At 36.8% G+C, this 24030-nt stretch overlaps 1 protein-coding gene across 7 annotated transcripts in view; it reads left to right on the top strand.

The window, feature by feature from the left end:
* Nucleotides 1-24030, top strand: part of LOC139967568 (extracellular calcium-sensing receptor-like) — a 32281-nt gene that overhangs the window by 4317 nt on the left and 3934 nt on the right. Inside the window, exons 2-3 of one of the 7 annotated variants that reach the window (XM_071971506.1) lie at nucleotides 170-246; nucleotides 11241-13034. In XM_071971506.1, coding sequence (XP_071827607.1) covers nucleotides 204-246; nucleotides 11241-12679 — 1482 coding nt within the window. In that variant the 5' untranslated portion in view covers nucleotides 170-203 and the 3' untranslated portion in view covers nucleotides 12680-13034. Of the gene's footprint in view, nucleotides 1-169; nucleotides 247-11240; nucleotides 13035-18369; nucleotides 18921-24030 lie in introns of those variants that run through there. The other 6 variants (XM_071971505.1, XR_011793041.1, XM_071971509.1 and 3 more) reach the window with 6 other exon arrangements.

Genomic DNA, 24030 nt, shown 5'->3' with positions numbered 1-24030 from the left:
TATGAGTAGAAATATTTCACTCCACCAAGATGACGCGGCGGCAAAGTTATTCAAGTATTGCGCAATGCACACCATATTTATGCAGCTATTTCGAGCGAAAGATCGAGAAACAGACAACCACTCAATCTACTTGCTAAAAAGAGTTCTTTCATTTTACGAAATTTGACAGATTTCTGCATGAAAGAAGGTCCATTTCGTCAACGATGGATTTAATCCGAAACTTTTCCAACATCTCAAATTTCACTGGTAAGTATTATTATATTATGTTATATTATATTACATTAGCATATATTATATTATAATCGATATACTAAAAGCTCACCATATCACTCATAATCGCTGTGTCACGTGACATTTCGTACAAAACTGAAAATACTTAAATCTGAAAATAACGTTCAATAACGACGATTCAGTACCATTTTAAGCCGGTTGAATTTGAAAGGTCATCAGAAGTGCTCCAAAGTTGAGAGTAATATATAACGTTTACAAAAGTTTTCAAAAATATACCGTAACTTTCCAGATATTTGAAGAGTGCTAAAATTAGAATATAGAACGTCTTAGTGAGGGATGAAAGAACTGGCAGTTGTTGTTAAATATTGGTTGAAGTTTGATAATGAATGCGTGGCCATTTTCTTGAATTGCTATAGCATATTTAGGAACTATTCTATTTCACCTCTGTGAGTAATGTTGTATAACATGTATCGAACATTCAATGTAAAACCAAGTGCAAATACTGGAGTAGACAAATATTATAGTATTTCGTATACAAAGAACGACCGTTTCTTTTACAAACATCAAGTGAATGGTCGTGTCAAGATTTCACCTGCACATGCGTGTGGTTGTAAGTTCTATGTTAGGTCAAATCATATACGTGTATATACACAGTTATAGGCTGCATATACCTGCAACTTCTAGCATTATGGGGGACGAATATACATATAAAACGTAAAAAAAAAAATGGTTGTTGTTGAGGCATTATTCAGCTTGCAGTTGAAAATATAACACTTATAACACACCAAGGGCGTAGGAACCGGGGGGCTGGGGGCGCCAACCCCCCCCCCAGTGAAAAATATGGGGGGGCGGAAGTATCATTCCGCCACCCCGCTCCGCAAGTCAGAAAACCCCATTTTCATTTCCAAATGAGTAAAAAATCTCATTTGGAGCACCAAATTGCATTTAAGGCCAGGTGAAAATGCAAAATTCTTTACAAAATGGAGTGGGAGTTGAAGTGTGCTATATTGCACCAAATTGCATATGAGGCCACCTGGAAATGCGAAAAAATTCCAATGGGGAGGGGGACACCCCCTCCCCTTAGACCCCTCCCCCAGACCGGCCATCAGTCTTCAGCCCCCCACTCAAAATGCCTTCCTACGCCACTGTTACACACTGAATGAAGAAGTTCATGGAAGCAGGCATACCAAAGAAAATCAATGGTTTCTTGATCATATAAGTTTTCTGCCGGAAATATGCCTATTCACAGCCTATAGCAAGAAACAAGTATAAATTAAATTAACCGGACTGGGCAATTAATGAATCTGATTCGATCCGCACATTTCTTCGCTTTTGCATGTTAATCTTAGGAATCACTTGTAGAAACTTAAACCAAATTGTCAAAACTTTCACACACAAAATTAATTTCCCACATCATCATTTGAAATGAAATTAATCAGGGGCGGATCCAGGATTCTAAAAGAAGGAGGCCGTAGCCCTGAGATCTTTGGAGCAAAATTCCGTGTGAAGGGGGGGGGGTGGTGGGGGTCCTCCCCAGGAATTAATTAAAAAATTTAGACGTGAAAATGGTGTATGCTGAGGCCTATTTAGACTTTACGATCTAGTTCCATAGTTAAGTCTGTATACGCACTGTTGAGTTAATAACTACACCGCCTGGATCTGCGCCTGACCTAAATTGATTTAGGATTTTACTATCGAGAAACGTCGACATTACAAAACCATCAAAATATATAGAACAAAGGTTCCCTCAATTATATATCCAATAAAAATGGGAGATAAAGAGACGATACTTTTCATTAAGTCTGCGAGGAATCTTAGAGCGCTGATTGAGCCCCGGCCAGCCTTTCTATGGAACACTTTACCAACTCTTTAAGTGCGAATCTGCATAATATTACCTCCGTAACATGCGTAAAACTCTTACATACATGTTGTACAATTTACGCATTAAGATATTTTATTGTGATATTCTGTCTGGCAGTTGGGACGGTTGATGGGGGGGGGGGGGGCTGTGTCCTCTTGATTTTTTCTCCGGAGCCCAAGCCCCCCACCCTATATATAGGTATACGTGGTTGCGTCCCTGTGGCAAGGTCTATATTGTCTATATATATAAAGTCTATATTGAAACAAAAGAGTTGATTGCCACCAAATTAGATACTGTTAGACCCTCAAAAATGGCTATGGGAAGTAACTTTGGAGAGACTAGTTGTTGCTTTGAAGTAACGTCTATACATATCTTAACCTCTCACATAGATGCCAGATATACAGATAATAGTCATTCAAGAAGAGAAACCCAAATTACATTTGTTTATGGTGGAAGCCTAGCAGGTGTTCATGTCATCAAGAGAACCAGGAATACTTTTTATTATTCAATGCATCATGCTAAGCGTGTATTTTAGGGTATCTATGAGGCTAGTTAAATAACAAACAATGATGGAATCCTTCTGACGTGCTCACTTGCATTTTCTACCTATTGGTATCACTATATATATTTGCTAGTGTCGTAAATTACATATAATCCATTTCCCGCGTTCCTCTACCGATCTGGGTTTTTAATCCATTAGTCGTGGACAACCTGTATTTGGATTCAAAGATGCCGAACACATTTAATGGTGCTTGTAAATTTGTGAAGAGCTTATTAAGGAACGTGTTAAATTGATAATAACGCAAGGCTGCAAATAGAACGCGAGGAGGTACATCCCTCGTAATCAAAGTGTTACAGTAACGAGATCCATGCATAACTTGAGACGGTTTTTTACACAGTACATATCGACGCGTCGCTTTCTTACATGTGAAGTGTAAGCACTATATAAAAAGGGAAGAAAACTCAATTTAAGTTATATTTGGGTACGAATGTTTAAATGGAGAACAGAATTGGTTGTACTTAGATGCAGCATGAATGTTCTTACCGCCAGACATGTTTGCAATGCCGGCAGTAATCTCATAACCGATTTTATTATTATTTTTTTTTGCAAAGTCATGAAGCCTTTATATATATATATATATATATATAAATATATATATATATATATATATTATATATATTTATATATATATATATATATATATATATATATATATATATATATATATATATATATATATATATATATATATATATATATATGTTGAGACCGTGTTTATCAATGATTCTACATCCATATTTTGGGTAATGATGGGCGTTGGGATGGTTTCAATGTCTAAATATATTGTTCACGTGAGTAAACAACCCCCCCCCCCCGTCTGTGAAGAAGTATAACCAAGGGCCTGGTAAATAGTGCTTCAACCTGAGAATGTTATATGTATATCATCTTACACACAAAAACAATGTATTAAAAAAAACGCAGTCAAATTGTTAATTTGAATCTGCTACGTAAAAATATCCTTTACTAATGATTTATCAATGCTTCTACTATAGTCTAAACTGTCTGTTAATTTGTTTTCCAGACACTGCATATTGGCAAGCAAGATAGAATCCGACTATGTGACGTACTCTTAAGAGTTCAACTGCCCATTGTTATACGCAAAGTACAATGACATCTTAGTCGCAAAGTATAATAACATCTTAGTTTAAAACTAATGGGCAACATTATACCTTTAGTGTTACGAGCCACAGGGGGCTAAATCTTTACTGTAATACAGTCCTGAAATATTAATGGAAATAAATCATTTGCGGATCGTTAAATATATTTTCTTTACCGCTATGAAGTCGGATATAAAACTATTCATCGAGAAACGTAAATTAGAAAGAAAGAGAAAACTCCTCAGAGTTGTAAAGGGGTCTTTGTGAAGCCAAAATCCACCAAACAGCTAAGAAAAAAAGTGTTGTTCCGTTTGAGAGATATCCTATAGTCTAAAAGTTGTGTCTGGTAACTGTCTTATTGTGAATATGTGACGTCATAATGCTACTATAGAATCTCAAACCCTTTACTTTCTCTTTGCTTTCCTATGTTTCCAGGTATATAGAATGTTAACAGTGTTGAAACCAATGTCATCAATAGATCGTGTTAAGAGGTTCAATATTTTATTTCAGGATTTACAAAACCCATCTCCATTGCATCATTAATCAATGTAATAAATAAAGCAAAGCAAAGCATTAAAGACCGAAGTACATGTGTCTCGCCGATGATGTAAGTCATCTTCAACGCTTCCTCAAGTCTTCAGTCTTGTGAGTGAAAAAAATAAAATAAAACTGTGATATCTCCCAAATGGAATAAGATTTTCCTTCATTTTGTTTGGGAAAGTTCAGTATATTCATAACAGTTATTTCTATCATACGGATCAATTATGGCTGGCTTTGTTTCTCCTTTAATGTTAACATATGCATTTTACCACAGTATTGCACACTTGTGATAGATGAGCTCGTATCACGTGCCCTGACCGGAAACAGGGACACAATCAGTCAGTTTGAATCAAGAAATATGCTTGATGACGTCACAAGAGGAAAAGAGTTATACATCTTTAATGGGACTACATACAGTGACCTAACAAAAATGTTGGATACTTCTTAACTGTGCAAAGTACTTCAAAGCCTTCAAAAATAAAACACTGTTGACAGTTTCGGAATACCCATTTCCAAGCTACGGGGGGGGGGGGGGGGGGGTTTGTGACTAACAAACCATCTTTTTGCTCACAAGTATGATAAGTATCCATGGTAACATAAACTGAACAACCTGTCACTGAATATGTGGTATCCTCAAGTGACGTTTAATTTTTCTTCACTTTCCGATTCCTTTGATAAGTTTACGTCATTGAGATTCACCCCACGTTTAGTTTCTTTAATGTGGTTCTCATATCGGATGTTCAAATCTTGTATACTAGCTACCAGCTATGTACACTTACCCACGAATTTCTCATGTAGTCGTTTCCGAATAATGGAATGTAACAATCTGAAAAACAAAACTTAGCAAATACTTCGCAATTTCCTCTTGTTTGGGGAAGGTGTTTTATCGTCATAACTCTTGTGTTTGCTCTATACTCAAGCTGAAAATCTCTTTTTCTATGTTCCATATAGAAATTCGAGATACGGTGAATAGTGTGTAACCAATCAACTTATAAATCAAACACCATTCCGTGTTGAAATGACGGAAAGGAAAATATTCCACAGTGGTACAATTAAGTCTGTATTTGCAAAGGCATTCCGAGTCACTCATGATAAGATTAGATGAAGGTCAAAATGAGAGAATATGATCTTGATGGCGCTATCATTATTGGATTGTATGTGTAGCAAGTGCTATGGCAGATATATAATAAATTATTAAAAGATCAACACACCAGAATAATTTCCACCTCACGACAGGTTTCGTCCTACAGACTCTTCAGGCGAGGATATAAGACTAAGGATTGTTGTTAGCTCAGCGGTTAACGCCGGTGCCTTTCGATCATAAGGTCCCGAGTTCGAGTCACTCCAAGATTAATATATATGTCGTCCAGTCACAGAGTTGTTGACAATTCATAATCATGGACGTTAAATATGAATCTAAGAGACTGACTTCGGTCAACTTGCGGCTTTGATAAGCCAATGATGGCTTCTTCGCGAGTTCCTGCTTGCAGGAGGATCTAAAATACAAACATACATATAAGAATCGAACCCCGGACCTCCGTGTCACTGAGTCCGCATACCAATAAGCCACAGTGATTCAGCTAATATGAATGCGTATTATAAGCTTTCTATAACTAATAATGCGTGCACATTGTCAGATACAAAAGCACAAGGGTTGACAGCTATAGAAAGCCTATATAGCCTGTAACGTATAGTGTTGTCATTATAACGTCGTTATAATATCATTGTAGTGGGTGGATGATTCCTATCGCCATCAAAACACATTTGACAAGAGACTTTACACGATTTTGTCCATTTTATCAGTTAATAAGCTAATAACTACCGTGGCTGTAAAGGGCCATTTCGAGGTTTCAATGTATCGACTTTTTCGTTTCGAGATTTCGAGTTTCGCACACGGCGCGGGTATCAACTCGAGCGTCCGAGGTATCTCGTCTTACCGATACACTGCATGAGGCCCACCTGATGTGAATATGATAAGAATGGCTGACATACGCGACGACTTAACTAAGGACTATTTTAATAAAGGGTACAATTATCAAGACATTTTTTAAATTGTCTCCTTCTTAGCCATGGCATTTCGCTCTCACTGAGGCAATTAACAAGGTATGTATCAAAGGAAGTAAACCCAAACGTGGTCGGTAACCATGGCTATACTTTCAATACTTCTCTCTCTCGTTTTAACCAAAGGAGGCAAAAATAAAGTATTATTCTATTTTAATAGTTGATAGATCTGTCTGAAAAATATCAGTTCCGCCAAGTATACATATCGCTTATATAATCAGTATGCCTGGTTCGTTGTCCATGATTGTGCGATGAGTCGCTTTTAGTATATAACTGAATATAAGGATACAAGAGAGAATGGCGGTACCCCCATCTACATTTACGGTAACGATCTGATTTCATGGATAGACAACAAATACAAATACAGAAATGATACTGACACTCGAAGCCATAAACCTCAGTATCATCCAGAACGTAAGGTTATAGCCTATCGAGATAAAATAGAATAATGCAAAAGACATGTTCAAAATGAAGTGAAAACCTTTGAGGAAACTTCTATTCAAAAAATCGCTTTTTCTTTTTAATTTTTTTTCTTCTTGATTTTGTCAACTTGTCAATTGCTTTAGTCTTCCGTTAACCAACTAATTGCTTTTATAACATTAAGCAGGTTTTGATGCTAACTATAAGAGATTTTGTACTTTGACATTACCAAGAAGGAAAAAAAACCATCGGGAGATCGCTTTTTTTTCTGATTCTTTCTATACGGTAGCTTTTCTTTTCATGATTATTTCATAGGTCCCGAAGGTTTCAACCCAGATCAATTTACAATCAAAGACATCTAAGCTTACGATTAACTCTGTAGTGCATCAACCTACATTTATTCAAGTCGATAACCCGAGCGTCATATGCCTTTACGTTGCCTTAACAACAAACGTTCTTTTAACTGATTTCAAGAAAATATGATCTGATTTATACAGTAGTAAAAAAAAAATAGGGGGATAGGGGGGGGGGGAGGGTCATGATCGATTATGTATACACTATCGATGCTATGGCGTTACTATAAAAGTATAAAAAAAAACTGCACGTGGATGCTGTACGGTCACGTGACAAGTTCATTGACTTCAGACAAGCAACATGTCATGTTTGGTTTTTTTCATTTGTTGAACACTTCATGCTGTGCTAAGGAATGATATCTAAATATTTTATACTTGATAATTAGTTTTCGGTTGAAAGATATACGATAGATCTACTTCCTGTCTGAGATTTTTATCGCTATAAAAAAAAAAGGCCTACACATTTTATAAAATGACGAGAGTTGATAGTAAGTATAGTGCATTCTTACGTGACGTCACCTGTTTTACAATGGTATATGGAAAATATCGGTAACCTAGGAACAAACTTTCAGCATGTTACTTACAAGTTATAAACATCCCCATGCTAATATCAAACTCAACATGTTGTATTTCATTATCAATGTATCAGAAATAACATGAACATATTGCTACTTAAAATTAAAATATTAAGTATCAAAAATAAACAGTTTCATGGGTGGTGCCATTCGTTTCAGAATTTATACCAAGATGTTACGGAAAGAACTCGGTGTGTTAGTATGTCTGCACGGTTGATATTGATATGTCCAATTTAAATATCAGAAAATAATGACAGCATGAATACCGTAAGAGACTAATATTCAGTATATTTTTACACAAATGAATGTAAACGTAACAGCACAATAATGAATAAATAGAAAGGAAATCCGTTCTCTCCACCTGTTTTCCAAGATGAACAGATTAGGGATTGAATCTTAGTTTAAACAAGTGTACATATATCGCTTCATCACCTGCATGTGTTTAAGGATATCGAATCGAATAAACGTTGGAATGGAACTGCTAACTTCAAACTCAATTAATAAAAAGAGACAGCTGATTTCGTGCTGTAACAATTGATATACTGAGTGAGGCGTAGGAACCACTGACAGTGTACAGATCAGTGGTAGGAACAGGTAATAGCTTATTTTTACCCCTGAATAATTTGGTATTAGAAATATAAGAACACGGATGGAGGATATCTATTCCAAATTTCTGACACCTTTTTAGAGTAATTCCACCTTCCGACAAGTCACTATTACGGAACCGCTTAAGGAACAAGAAGGATCTGAAAAATGCTGTAACTTCCTGGGTTCGGAAACGATCAGAAAACCCCACCACTACACCTATACCCCTACCGCATTTGAAAATATGATGTAGGTATACGATTACATCATTTGCTTATACCGAGACCGTGAGAGAGAATGCAGTTATAATAAAATGGTTCTTGTGTATGGAATATATCAAAGGTACTCGAAAAGTACAAACATGAGAAACTGCTCCTATACCCGGTATTCAGATTCTAAAAATTAGTAGGTTTGATCACTGAAATTTTGTAAAATGAAAGTACCTAAGTCAGTTATTTGAAACAGGTTTTCATCTTGGCTTTACTGCATGTATTTAATATAAGCAAAAATGTTCTCTTGTTATGAGACGTTTATTATTCGCTATAGAAGTTAAATATTCTACGATCTAGATGAAATATTTTCATTCAGTCTCATGGATTAATATTAAATCGATTGGATTTGTCTGTTCAATTTATCAATTTCAAACAGCTGGTTGAATCATTACAACTTTATGACCACATTCCGATCCCAGCCAGAAAATTCCATTAACAAAGGGTAAATTATTCGTATAAGAACATTGTAAACTTTTTTTTTTGGGGGGGGGGGGGCTGCTCAAAAGGCTGTGATTTATAACCTGTGCAGAGGATTACCAGTTAATGACAATAACAACATTCGCCTTGAACCCTTGTATTCAAATCTATTTGAAAGCATTGGAGACTAAAAACGATTGTTACTAAGTGACAGATTTTGTCGATGTTAAGAACGACTGTTGTGACAAAGTGCAACAACCCATCACAGTGAAAGAATGAGTGGTTTAGAACGACAGTGACACATGGAAGTTTCGATTTAATATGTCTAACAAACCATCCTGTTTTAACAACGGAATCGGTGTTGACACATAACAGCTATAGACATTACTTTGCTGTTGTGACTGGCAGAAGGCCCAGAAATCATGCATACCAGGAAACCATGCAAGGACCGCAGCCATTCAGCAAATCAGCTACTCAATAGTTAGCTGATTTAAAGAGCAAAGTTGGCTTATAAATTGACATTTAAATGCTAATCGGAAATATACGACCCGCACGCGCATCAAGACGATTCATTTTGGCGTCTGCATATATCTGGACTTTACATCCGACATAGATATATTTAACCAGGTTTAACTGACATTTATTCGTTCTCCCCCCCCCCCCATAACCCCACCCAGACATGAATACTCATTATACATCTTGCACTCACCGTATCCAACCCGCACCCCCCCCCCTCCCTCCCTCACTCCGTCCATGCTTTCGTCTTTCACCATTTAACCGTTTTCTCAAGCTTATTCGAAGTGATAACTAATCATTGTGCCTTCTGAGGGCGTATTTCAAGGATGATTGATCACTAGTGCTCCTTACTGGGGACACCGGAGAAACTAAAATATAGGCCCAACAATCGAAATATGTGTATTATATTACTAGACCTATATCTAGAAATATCTAGATTATCAAGTCGCTTTAGGCACAAAAATAATTTTCATATATATATTTTTAGAGCGTTAACAGGCACTGCTGTCAGTCCAGGTTATATTTATATACAACTGTTAACGTCTGAGTCTAATCAATGAAAGTGGCTGGATTACTAAGTCTAACACACAGGTTGTTTACTCAGATGCAACACAAAACTGAATGGACAAAGATAAGATATTTATGGCCCCAAATGACGTGTAAACATTGTGTTACAAGGTTTTCAAGGACAGATAGTTTAAAATGTCGTCGAAAGAGGCTCTGTTGTTCATATATGATATTAAAACAACATGTTACAGAAGAGTTATTAAAATTTGCTAAACAAGGGATTAACATTAACATTCCGGCCTGCATTGAGGAGCCAACGTCATTATCTCTGAAGCCTTAAAGGATCGTCCCTGAGTTTTAGCATATGTTATAGTTGAATCTTGTAAACACCAATAGCTATATTTAGAAACATTGCTAGCACTCACATTTTTTATTTTGATTGGACTATATAACATATCAATAAAGATTTAAATTCTGCCTAAAGTCATCTTTTAAACAACATGGAGAACATAATTTCGCCATACAGAAAATTTTGTTGCATGAACATCACATATGTGATATAAATATCTATATAATAATTCACTGAAATTCACCCCGCCCATTTTTGTTTAATTCGGCCTAAAAGTAGTTATTTGGGATCATTTGGTGCCAATATATATGTAACAAATAGTTAACTTCCTAAATATTAAGAAATGGATGAAAATATTAACTGCTCTTGAACTATGTCATTAAGAAACAACTCATAACGATTAAAGTAAAGGATTATTCATCATAATATCAACCCAGAAAGATTAATTACAAATTAATGTGGTATATTTACTTACCACTGGCAAGACAAGGTTGTTTTAGTTTTTTACTATACCTTTATAAATGTATCATATTTACGACGTATGTTTGTTGTCTTTCCTACTCCTTTCCTGCTGTTCCTGCTTTTCATTTCAAATCACCAATGTACTATAATAACACGTCATAAACTATATGTCGTAAATATATCAACGTTATAGCAAAATGCTGCTGTACTGTGGTCGTGATATAAATGGGCATGAATTGCCTGCGTTTCAGTGACCAAAGATACAGTAAGATTACCTGCCAAACAGTAAGGGGAACGAGTAGGGAAGTTACCATTGTGTTATGTATAAGGATTAATATCTAGCATATAACATTGTTCTCTATAGTGCACTTCGAACATGCTTATTGCTTTTCATTCATTCCTATTTTTGTTTTTTCGTTTGTTTCATATCAGATAATATGCCGTGTTCCAATTGTCCATCGGGTTCCTGGTGGGATTCTAAAATCCAGACCTGCACTCCTAAAACACTGGATTTTTTGGAATGGAACCATCCATTTACATACATTTGCTACGCAATCACCGCCATCGGCATTTGCAATGCCAGTATCATTGCGATCATCTTCATCATATACCGCGGTACCCCTATCATCAAAGCGATTAATCGTCCGTTGACGTCACTTCAGCTATGCGCCAATTTCGGTCTCCTGTGCCTTTTCCTGGTCTATATCGGGGAACCGAATCAGATGCAGTGTCAACTTCAGCTCATCCTCCGTGGACCAATCTTCTCACTGGCGGTGTGTTCTTTCGTCGTCAAAACTCGTCAAGTTTTGCGGATTTTCTCGTCCAGGCTTTCGACATTAGTTCGACGCCGTGGGAATTCCAATGGACATAACCTACAGATAACGTTTGTATTAACAGGGACACTGCTCCACCTGTTTATTTTGATAGCGTATTTTATATTTCGTCCATCGAGTGTTCTTGTCTTAAATGATATGCACACGACAACCACATACCTTGAATGTGATTTCGGTGTGTATGTCGTCATTCCAAACAACGGCTATTTATTCTCTCTGTGTGCCATCAGCTTTTTTCTGTCTTATAGGGCCCGTCATGTCCCAGAAAACTTTGGCGAAGCTCGTCACATTTCGCACAGTGTCGGAATTTCGCTATTCTTCTGGGCAGCTTGTCTGCCCTCTTTTGCCGTCTCACACGGGAGGCAGAAAGCCATTTTCCCCATTTTGATTCTTTACACGACAGCTTTCAGCATACAGTTACTCTATTTTTTTCCCAAGTGTCATCTCGTTTTGTTTCAACCACATAGAAATACAAAAGAGGAGATACGTCGCTTGACCATGGATCATATGAAAAAGCAAGTAGCTCGTAGAATAAATTCCTCGTCATTTACACCGCCTTCTACTACAAATGGGAACGAAGAAAGGAACCTCACTTTTACTCGTTCTACAGTCTTGTATTCATATGAAGCCCAATGTATCCCCAGTATATCAAATTCCATACAGGAATACAGCCTAAGTCCTGATTTAGAAATAACCAATGTTCGTAGGAAAAGAAAGTACCAAGTTCAAAATGGATCGTGTGTTGACCAGTTCTGCGACAATCATAATGGAGATATTGGGATGATCGCGTCTGATAGCGACGATACTAATAATCTTGACAAAAGCAGTGAAAATAGTCGAGAACTATCTTCATTTCCAGATGTAAGTTTCATGACAGAAGTTGAACTTGAAACAAAGTCGTATCCAAAATGGCGTCAAGGCACGTGGCCTTCAACTCAAAGAAGGCGAGTTTCTTTGACAGACTTGTACGAACAACAAATTTCCGTGGAGAGATATTTAGGAGGGGAAAGCAGAACAGAAGTGTCTAGTTTCATTTAACCTTTGACATTATCAATAATAATTGTTTTTAACCACTTTATAGCCTTTTCCACGTTGAAGTGGTTACGTGACATTTTGAACTATTGAATATGACGTGATGTTTAAATAATTTAACGGAAACTATTCAATCACTTATTGTTTAGCTTGCACCGCAAGAATTCAAATGTTAAACTAAACCAAACCCCCGAAGCTATTACACCCCTTCCCATTAATACCATGTTGTCTCTCGCAACGGAAAAACTTTGCGAGAGGGTGAGCTCTTCAGACCAATCTGAAATTATTTTTCTGACAATTCATATCCATCGAGACTAGATCCTTTCCAGTTTTGTTGACAAGAACAAACTTGAAAGGTGATCGGTCGCTTCCGTCATCACAATAGACGAGGGTGAAGTTGGACGGTGGGAAGAGGGGTGGGTGGGGTCGCGTGAGGTTGGGTCGTGGGACGGGGAAGAATAAAACTAATATTCCGATATCGTAATCAATATATATTGCAAGGCTTCTAATTTCATTTGATGGGGGAGAGAGGGGAGTTTTTACCTTTAAGTCAGTATCGCCCTCAAGCATTGTTTTATGATTAATTATTCCTGCCTTCGTTGATTGATAAGTATACTCTCAATATATGCAAATCCTGAGAGTTAAATCAATATATTATAGTAGTATACACTAAGTTTCATAATGTTCTTCTCACTGGACCTCGTGATGGATTTATGCGCATGTCTGGCCAAATCTTGCCAAAAATCTATTAACATGTAGCCTACATCACAGATTTGTTACTTTATTTTGTCCAAGATTTCATTGGAAAGGTTAAACAACTGATATTGTAAAATGTAGGACCTTAAAGTTACAGTTTGGATGTTATATTAGTAACAGTGGCGTATCCCTGACTTAACAAAGAGGGTAAATATGTGGCTATGCGATCGTTGAAGGCGACTTTCCATGTAGGGTGGGGGGGGGGGGGGGGTTGGTCTGGAGGTCTTGCTCTATAGGAAGAATTTAAATTGTATACGTGAAATGATGCGTCCTGAACCGTATACAGACTAAATCAGGTCTTTAGTGAACTATAGTAACTATACTTTTATATTCCTTTCTGTATGTGCAGTTGAAAAGGATTCGGGTCTTATTGTTTGTCACTGGAGAAGATCTTACTAGGATCAACACTTCACGCTCTCTCATTAAATCATTAAGAAAATATCATTAATACAATCAACATTGGGTACAAAGGTCTCAAATTAAAGGCAAAATTACAATGTAATTAATTAATTAATTACAAACTATTATACATTAGGTGGAATGCTTGAAGATTTTTTTCAGCAGATACTTCATTTGTAACAGCTCTTTTTGCTCTGTCGTTTTCGATTGAGAGCCAAACAAATTGTATAAATGCATGAAATAACCACAAATACAAGGGTAATCTACGTCATACCGACAATTTGCATAATGGTGAAGTATGAATCTCTGAAACAGTAGCAGGGCCTGGACTTACAGTTGCTAACATTTTCAAAACAAAATTACAATTGAGAGAAATGGAATTCAATGATAATATTTATATTAGATATAATGGGACTATACTTCCCTTTGTTTTGCCTTTCATTGTGTTGTGGAAAACATGCTATGTTGAGTTTTATTGCAATGTAATGATTTAACAAGTACAATATGCGCAAATTATTTAAATAAAGATATTATTTAATTTTAATATATTCACACTCGGTCAACAAACTTCCATTTGAATGGATACTTTCATTTTTTTTTTTAAATTGAGTGAATTTAATTAATAGATAGATCTTCGGTTTATTTGAAAATAGACAACTTACCAGTGTACCCCTCCCTCCTTGCCCCTTTTCATCCACCCCTGTATTGCACTATGAAACATTAAGGTGCCATCAACATGCTCCTTCTATTATGACAGAAATTGTCTGCAAATTGATGAATTGCTCACTTTTATTTTCACAAAATGCAGAAAATTTGTCGAATTGATAAACCTCTTATTCTCTGCTATAGTCTCACTACATTATGGGGGGGGGGGGGGGGGAGCGTCACATCTTTCCAATCAAGTTCAATCAGTTGATCATTATCGCTTAATGGGAATAACAACTTTCGTCTATAAATATGCAAATTAGGTTATACCTAAGAATGTGCGCTTGCGAAGGTATATACTGGAGTGGGCCTCTGATGGTATAGGCTATAAATATTTAAACATATGATCCCAACAGACAAAAGTATCCAGTTGAATAACGTAAGTAAATGTCTGTTATTATCCTCTTAGGTAAGAGGCTGAGGGGATATTTTCTTGTTCATGTATTAACGTAGAAGGAAGGAAACAAATCACGCTGCAAAAACAGGCTCGTGCGGTTTACTTTGCCTATATCAAACACTGACATGAAAAAAACATCAAATTAGTGACAGTAATTATTATCATTAGAACACAAACACAAAGCCTTGTTTTACAGGTTATTTGAAAGAAGCAACAGACAATGAGTCTACTAAGTATGATCATTGCTACTGACCGCTTTCACACTGATTGTGTATACCCTATTGATTAACAGACAGGCTAAGAAAAAAGAGAGAAATAAGAAGAACCAAAATAGAAACAAAATGAAAGGAAGAAAGAGGCCAACTAGGTTAGACTTAGAATAAACGCAATTTTACCAGTGATTATTTTCTAATGCTCGAAAATTTAATAACGAAACAGCGATCAATCTTTGTTATTACTTTATTGAAGAAAACTCAAAGAAAACTAATTCGGCTATTTCAGTGTGCATTGGGTTCGGCGCCACATTTCTAATTTCAGATAAATACTAATTACAAAGTACAAATACTTTTTCCAAAACCTAAAACCATTCAATACCGAACATGCATCAACAATATGCCCTGGAACTATAACCATTGCTATATGTAGGTGAATTAGCTAAGAAATTTCGAATGGTTTTCTTGGAGGGCTATAGTTACCTTTATTCAGGCTGCCAAATGTTGGTGTGGATATAGCTTTCCGACTGCCAGAAAAAAAAACATAGACCATGTTGAAAAAAAAACTATGAGCCTGATCAATGTTAACAGTGTTAACAATGTTAACAATGTTAACAGTGTTAACAGTGTTAACTGTAACAATGAAGATTATTATTTATGACATGCGATGTCATGATTCATTTCGACACAGACATGATACTACCGTGGGAATGCTTAACCTCCGAATAATGACTGGTCTGTTATTTCTTATTGTTATTAATTTTTTTTTTTTTTTTGATAAATAGAAACTTTTGTTATAAACACAGAAACAATTCTTTCGTTACGCTAGCTACGGTATATAGCAATTAAGCTCTTTTGCACGTAATATAATATTCATACATATTTAGATATTTCAGAATTTCTCGATACTGATTGGCTTGCCGATTTTCGACAAATAAAATCACAGTAAGCCATGCTGGGGTAAATTACGGTGGCGCGATAGTATGTGTAGGTTGGTGTTCACGGCAAGGACTGCCCATATCTAATCCGTGATAATTAGAGGGCGCTCAACTGACTGACTTAAAGACCAACTATGGAGACTTTTCGATGAACATAAAATCCCACCATTTTTCATGTATGTAATCCTTAACTGACTCCAATTACATTGCTGTAATTAACTTTACCAATTTCGGACGTTAAATACGTGAAAAATGGGACGAAAAGTCAGCTTCTATTTCAGACATTCCTGAAACATTCCTAAGACATCAGGTGACCATGTGACGTCAACGTTTGTATACCTCACTCACAACTATACTTTTAGTGTGTAAAGTCGTATACTTGAGCTGCCAAAAACATCAACGATATTACTCCTTTTTCCTCAAAATGCCACAATTCTGTGTTGTTGGAGGTTGCAGTTATACCTCATCCAACAAAAGCATCAGCTTTTTTAGATTTCCGAGTAAAAGAACCGACGTAAAACGCCGCAGACTTTGGATCAATTTTTTGAGATCCACGCGGAAAGATTTTTCAGCACCCGGAGTATCTCATGCCCATGAGTCCACATGCATGACCCTGCTTCTGTGTATGCTGCAAATGTCTCATTCTGTGAAAATTATATACTGTCGATAGCTGTGTCGGACCATGGTCGGACATAGCTAATGTGAAATTGACCGTAAACACGCCCTGGACGTCCTTACATGTAACATTATATCACGCAATTGACAGTAATATATTTACTGTAAGAGATGACCGTATATATATACCGTGCCAAGGGTATAGCATTGTTAGTAAATGTACGGTAGTTAGTTACAACTCTCGCCGGCGTTGGCTCACAGCATGTGTAAATAGCCATGTTAGGATTTATCTATTTCATTTGTTGTATTCCAGTATCGTGAGTTCGTGATACATGTGTAATATTGTCCGTTCTGTTTATTCCGACATCTGCATGTTCCAAGGAGTTGAATAAAAACGGTAGTATGTAGCGATCGGACGTTTTATTTCGTTAGTGACTGTCTTGTGATTGTGGGATGTTACTGGTCAAGGCCTGTTTCAACTAGACCTAACTCTATGGAATTACACAGAGTCACGGTAGTTTTTCGCCCAGGATTGATTAGGATATTCACTGCTAAATTTGTTTATTGACAGGATACTTTTTCTGTGTTTGTACTTTTGAATATTAAAACGAGTAAGTACTACGTAAGTATATTGTACCGTACTGACCTATTGACGCTACGCTATGTAAAAGATGCCTCCATTTGAGTGGAAATTTTGCTAATAAAACAAGCAATTTAACTAAAATTTGTGCTTATAATTGTCTTAAAACTTGTTGTTAACCTTCATGTGTTCTTGTTTTAAGCTAACAGCTTTTCAAACGCTCGAAATTGGAAGTCAAAAACAGTACAATTGTTCGCTATCTGTGTACAAACAGTGCCTATATCAGCGTTTGATTTTCGCGGTATACAAACTTTGACGTCACACGGTGACCAGAGGCTCCTTTGGGTCAATCTCTGTTTTCAGACATTCCAGAGGTTCATGTCACGTGACTACCCAAAATGTCCGTTTTCGTGGTCGTTTTTGATGGGTTATAGTAGGTTTTCGAAGATTATTTTTTACACATGTTGATTATGGGTATGTAAACTCCTAAATTAATGGAAAATCTCAAAAAAAAAATTGCCTCCATATTTGGTCTTTAAGTTGTTTCGTGACACGGGGCATTACTAGCTACGCACAGTAACTGTCACTTTGTTATTTGAAATGAAACTTGACTAGTCAAGTTGATAAACTTTATTTGTTATGGAATTTTAGGTAACGATTGACTACCGTGAAAGGAGTCATACCGATGTACAATAGTTTCGAAATTGTCGCCTGTGGAAGGACCCGCAGTGAAATATATTGTGACATACCCTTCCCCTCCACCTCTCCGATAGCCATGTTGCTCTTGCAGAGTATCCTTAATCTTCTTGTACCCTTAATCGTATTGTACCCTTTAGGCAGAATGCGGTAACCAACAATCAGAAACAAAGGATAAACATAAAGCTACTTCCAAGCTCTTAGCAATGGTGATGCTACTGATTCAGCTGTGCAGACCAGCTTCAATTTGAACACATGCCACCTAGCAATTTATTTGCAGGGACTAAATTTTTTTTTTACTTACGATACCCTTTCGGAACATGTTACCGAAGCTTGCAGACGGTCTACATTCAGTATGTTTAGAAGTATTTATTTCGGGATAGCGCCAACTACTTTTAAATGAGCCGAGAACGCAACCATGATCTTTTATCTTATACTATAGAGACCACACAAATACACGGATCCGCTTCCCGGCTTGTCTCTTGCAGCAAATCGAAGATCAACAGTTCACCAAATAACGTCAGATTGAGAAATTCATAAAATAAGTAGATTAATGGTAAAGAATGCATAGGATTGTGAGCCACTTCTAAGAGTATACGTGTGCGGAATGGAAAAAGATTCGGAAAGGCTTTATCATGTCTATATTTAAAAAAAAAAAAGTTTCTTATTGCTCGATCTGTACTGCTGTGACGTAACAGTGCCTTTCGACGGAAGCGTACTGCACGTTAAACGATGTTTTCAAGGTTCCAAGAAGTTGAAATGCGGCATTTAACTGAACAAATATAAAACTTATAGGAAGTAACCGGAAGTTTTCATCGATCAGTATAAGGTTACCGCAAGACTACGTCAGTCTTTTGGCATTTCACTGGCAGTGATACAGATGGGCGATAACATATGGCTTGCCTAGCCTAGCTACAAGTTAACTAGTACTGACTACTACTAGTTTAGTGTAACTATACAGTTATCGTTGTATTAAAGATACAGTACGGTAGTAACTATAGGCCTACACTAGGCTATATCCAATCGGCTAGGATAAGAAAGTAGAATTCAACTCATTTAATGGTGATAACAAACTTTGTTGGGACTGAGATGACAGTCTGCTCTTGATGATATATGACTAACTGCTCGTTAAAAAAATTGCTAATTAAGAAGCCTTAGATGCAACACGATAGAGTAATGGAACCTTTCCGCCAAGCAAATGACGATGAAGTTTAACTGTTACGGTGGTAAATGACTATGCATCCTTTTTGAGATTATGAAGTGATAAATTGTACTTCATGACAACTTAAAGTATGCACATGTGAGTCACTATTTTTGGAGAGGTTATATATATTTCTTCTTTCATGTTGACTTTAGTTTTGGACAATCTGATACATCTATTGACAATAGTCAGAATGAATACAGAGAAATACATGTTGGGAAGTTCTAAATTCGTGTTGAGTGTTGACCTAGTTTCCAAGCACCTATATACATCATCAACTTATACGTATACAGCAATAATGGCATCTTGGTTGTTTCATGACTGTGAGGTACCTTTAAAATGCAGCAATGTTTCGAAGATCTTTCCCTGAGCTTCAGCTTTTGTAGACTTAAATGGCCATAAAAATGTTCCAGGAAACGTTTTACCTCAACATGACTTGCAGTGTATATCAGTCTTTATCATTCACTGAGCATTTGTCTAAGGTGGCTACGTATATGACTCTATTTGAGCATGACCCCCCCCCCCCCTCCCCAGCAGTCCGGTAGCCAGGCTGAGCACAGGGAGCATGCCCCTCCACTTTCAGACTAGTGTTCTCCCACCCCCGGACGCGTCCCACCATCATGTGAATAATAGCTTCACAAGTAACATGAGTATTGTGCCCCTCCGTTCATTATTGACATGTTTCACCATATATTCGAGCTAATCTAACTGTGCATCAAGTGTTTCTATATGTGAAAATTAAAAGATATTTTGACGATGAGATCAGGATTTTGTCGAAACCTCGTTTCTATAACGTAAGCAACCTTTGCGTCGAGTCATTGTTTTGGGTGTACCAAGATGGCGCGCGCAGACCTTCAAATAGCTGCAAGGGTATTGTTGTTAGCAGTCGCGGTATGGCTTCTATGTATCAATTTCTGTGATAGCTTTATTTCCTGTTAAAGTTAAGCAATAAAACGTGTTCCGTTTTAGCGACGTCCTGATTTAAATGTCACAATCAATTTGTAGTGTCATCGAGCTACCATGTAAGGGGATTAATCCCTTCTGTTTCTTTTATATGTTTACGTTCATATTGGAATGTAGCAATCCTTTTGCTGACATCACTGCTAAATAGTGTTATGTAACATTAGGAACTTCCATTACTTCAGCAGATGAACTTTGGATGGGTGATTTCCCAAAAATATTATTGTACTATTCAAGTCTCATGCCTCTTAATAATTCTGTTTTGAAGGTCTTTAATCACACCTTACTGTACTATTCAAGTCGCATCCCAAAAATATGGCCCTAAGCAGGAAAAGTTAGTAGTCATAGGCTAGTAATAAATGGGTAACCTATAGAAGAAGAATAAAACCCCTTTTTTTAATTCGTAGCATTTCAACTCACACAAACGAAAAGTACTTGATATTGTATGCATACAGGGGCCTACATTCACAGTCACTTGCCAAGCAACGCTGTTAAGTATAAACCAACTAAAGTGGCAATTTTTAACATATTTTTAACTGGGCTTTCGACGCCACTGGTATAGTACGGGCTATTTTTAATCACCAGAATAAAAGCCATCTTTACCATGCAATTAGTAACAAGACTGAATATTACAGGTATGAGTGGACCGACTCCCTCCCCCCCCCCCCCCGTGTCAACTATAAACACTAGAGGATTATTCCCAGAACTGTCAACAGTTGTTCCCATTACATTGTAATCGTGTTCATTAAGATGGTACTTTTCATCGTTTCCGTAATCGAGAGATCCCTAATATAGGTAAATCACTATATTGAATATGCATATTCATATATGTTTATTCATATGTGGGTGTTACTCAGAGTTATATGGTACAATATCATAATCAAAATAATTGCACTTTGCTAACGAGCAGAATACGAGCGCCTCATCAGGGATGTGGTAGGGCCGGGGTGAGGGACGTGACGATGAGTTTGGTTGCATTGGTTTGTTTTCTGTGGTGATCGAATGTCGGTTCTGCGTTCGTGTGGTGCCGTTTGGCTGTGTCGGAAGGGTTTCTACTGTGCGGATAACGTACAATTTCCGTTCGTATACGGCGACCGCGGTCGTGCCCGTTTCTAGAATTTGTCAGCTATACTACATCATTTCCGTATAGTCCGACCGAATTACGAAGTAGGCAATTGGGGGGGGGGGGGGGGTTATCATTATAACAGAAAGAAACTGTCAGTTTCGGCATACCATTTATAAATTAATAGAAAGGCAGTTTAAGGCTTAACCGATTCATAAAGTTGCCAGACATTTACATAGCGATCACTCCAAACGATGAAATGATTGTATTCATATACCCACGTTTCGTCGTGTTGCACGGAAACGTGTTGCCGGCAAAAACGTCAAAATCTAGTTTCTGTATTAGCAAGGTAGCATTGTGCAACATACTTATAAATTGCACAGATGATATGTTAACGATTGCAACAAAATGACAAATTTCTTGAATCTAATAGGTTAGGTTTATTCAACGTTACGCTGCAATGATGCCAACATGATTATTTATCAATTTTAAACTTCGCGGCAGCAAAATCTTAAATTAATCACTCATTATATTTTACCAATTCAACCTTTTGCAGAAACAAAATGCTGCAATATATAGAAAGATCTGAACATCTTGTTGGCAAACCTTATAACGTCCGTATATCATAGTGTTTGCACTAGCACGGCATAACTGTTTGATAGGCTTAACGAGAATGCTATATATTTCTTAACAGGCTTATACGCAAAGAAAACGGAAGTGTATGCTGGATTTGGATTCATTGAACAGAAACAGGGTTTCCCCCCTCGGTTCCCGAAAATCCGTTTTTCAATTGTATTGAATTGACTATTCGAAAGATGCCGGGATCTTATTTTACATAGAAATAAAACAAATGAAGCGATGAAGAATAAGTAGGTCCCGCCTATCATTATCACTGGGAACAATGTAAATATAGCTGAGACAGATTCGGGATTTTCACGTGAGATTTAATTTATTATAAAATGTCTATTCAAAGCCAACCAACAATTTGATTAACGGCTCACGAGAATCACTTGACCTTTATCTCACGAATCCCTATAGCTCAGTGGGTTCAATTTAGGCAGAAAATTCATTTTGATATAGCACACCGTTTAACAACACATGCATTCGATCCAGGTTGAATTTCTTTACCTCTTTTAGTTTTTGAAGGAAAAATATGACTCGGTCCCGCAGACTAAAATATCAGTTTTTCTCTTTAGTTTCTGACTAACCATGCTGTGGACTTTTCGATGGTATCATTACACCTTACTATACAGTTCATTCTTAGCCAAATAACACAATAAAATTCCATCTTAAAGAAAATTATAAGAAAGAAATTAGAAACTTTATCCGTCTCGTCGGCAAACTCAGTACGTTTAATAGGTATTGAAAATCCTGATACCCACCAAACTGTTTTCGCAACCCTCTTTGTGTCGCCTCTGATCAATGGAACCTGTCTCTTGTACATTTATGTACTACGACGTATTAAATAAACACCCTTTTTCCAGTATGTTCTTCTTAGTCTGTTTTTCGTTTCAAAACTTGAGTTATGCCGCACCTCAGGACACTTCCATTTGCATATAGGGGTGAACTAATTCTATGACGTCACGCTTAACGACAGCAATTAACAGATAGTGAAATAATGTCACTTTACTAAAACGATTTCGTGGTTGTAATTATCATTACATATTACCTCAGTTTATTAGAAATATATAATAAAAGTGTGAAGGAAGTATATTGATTGATTATTAATTGATATTATCCATACATGGCCAAACTTCTCTTTGAAATCAATACTGTTTCTGGGTTAATGATCATCATAAAAGTATATAGCATCACAACGTGCTAGAAAATCAGAAAATACTAAAGAAAACATAACTATATCATTTAGTTTGCTTCCATCCTTATAACATTTTCCTAAATTCGATAACAATTTTAGTTGCTTACAATCGAAAATTCTGAATATCTGCGAATAATTTAAAGAAAACAAAAAAGAACTTCCGACTTTGTTCTTCAATAGATGGAATCATTTTGAAGGATGTTTTGAAAGAGATGTAGTTCTCTCTATAAGGTTTCGATATAGGAACGTTAAGTAGTTCCTGCTGTGGGAATCTATAATAAATTGTCAGTTTGTGTAAACAGTTCTAGGAATAGGATATGGTTTCGCTATTTTAGGATATTCCCCATCACCCAACCAAATTTGCAACCTGCTATTTTGGCAAATGTCAGTTACGTCAGGGGATTTACGACAATGATGGGATCAACTTCTCATGAAATATTATTTTTTTGAAATTTTGCAATCAAATCAATGCATCGTGACCGTAACATGACCATAGATAATATGAATAGAAATTAATGGAAATATAAATGATAGAAATATGGACGAAACCTACTATGACCTCTAAATTAATTTTCTAAATAAATAGGAAAAGAAACCAAAAGTCTGAAGGTAATCGTATGCGAAGCTATATTATGCTATATAATATTCACAGCGACGCGACCACCATTTTTGTAGAGGTATGTGATATATCGTGGGGGGGGGGGTTCCCACACCACTAGGAAAGTTTGGTACAAGGGAGGGCGCTAAGATGGAAAATGGTGATTCATTTTACAACTTTACATTTTTACAATTTTCGATTGCTTAGGTTGTACCACACATACGTGCTGTATACGTTATTAGTTATTACGTAAGCTACATTTAGATACCACCTTCCGATGAGCTCGCAGAGAAAATGTACCTATGTTTAGGGTATGTAGTTTATGGCCTTAACGTGCATATGGGAGGTAATACATGCTTATTTTAGACAGGCACAACATAGGGATTCGGGGGTTGATCCACCCCCCCCCCCCATTGGTCGC

Source organism: Apostichopus japonicus, chromosome 5 (assembly GCF_037975245.1).
Source record: "Apostichopus japonicus isolate 1M-3 chromosome 5, ASM3797524v1, whole genome shotgun sequence".
Taxonomy (NCBI): domain Eukaryota; kingdom Metazoa; phylum Echinodermata; class Holothuroidea; order Aspidochirotida; family Stichopodidae; genus Apostichopus; species Apostichopus japonicus.
This window is presented reverse-complemented; position numbering and strand designations above follow the sequence as displayed.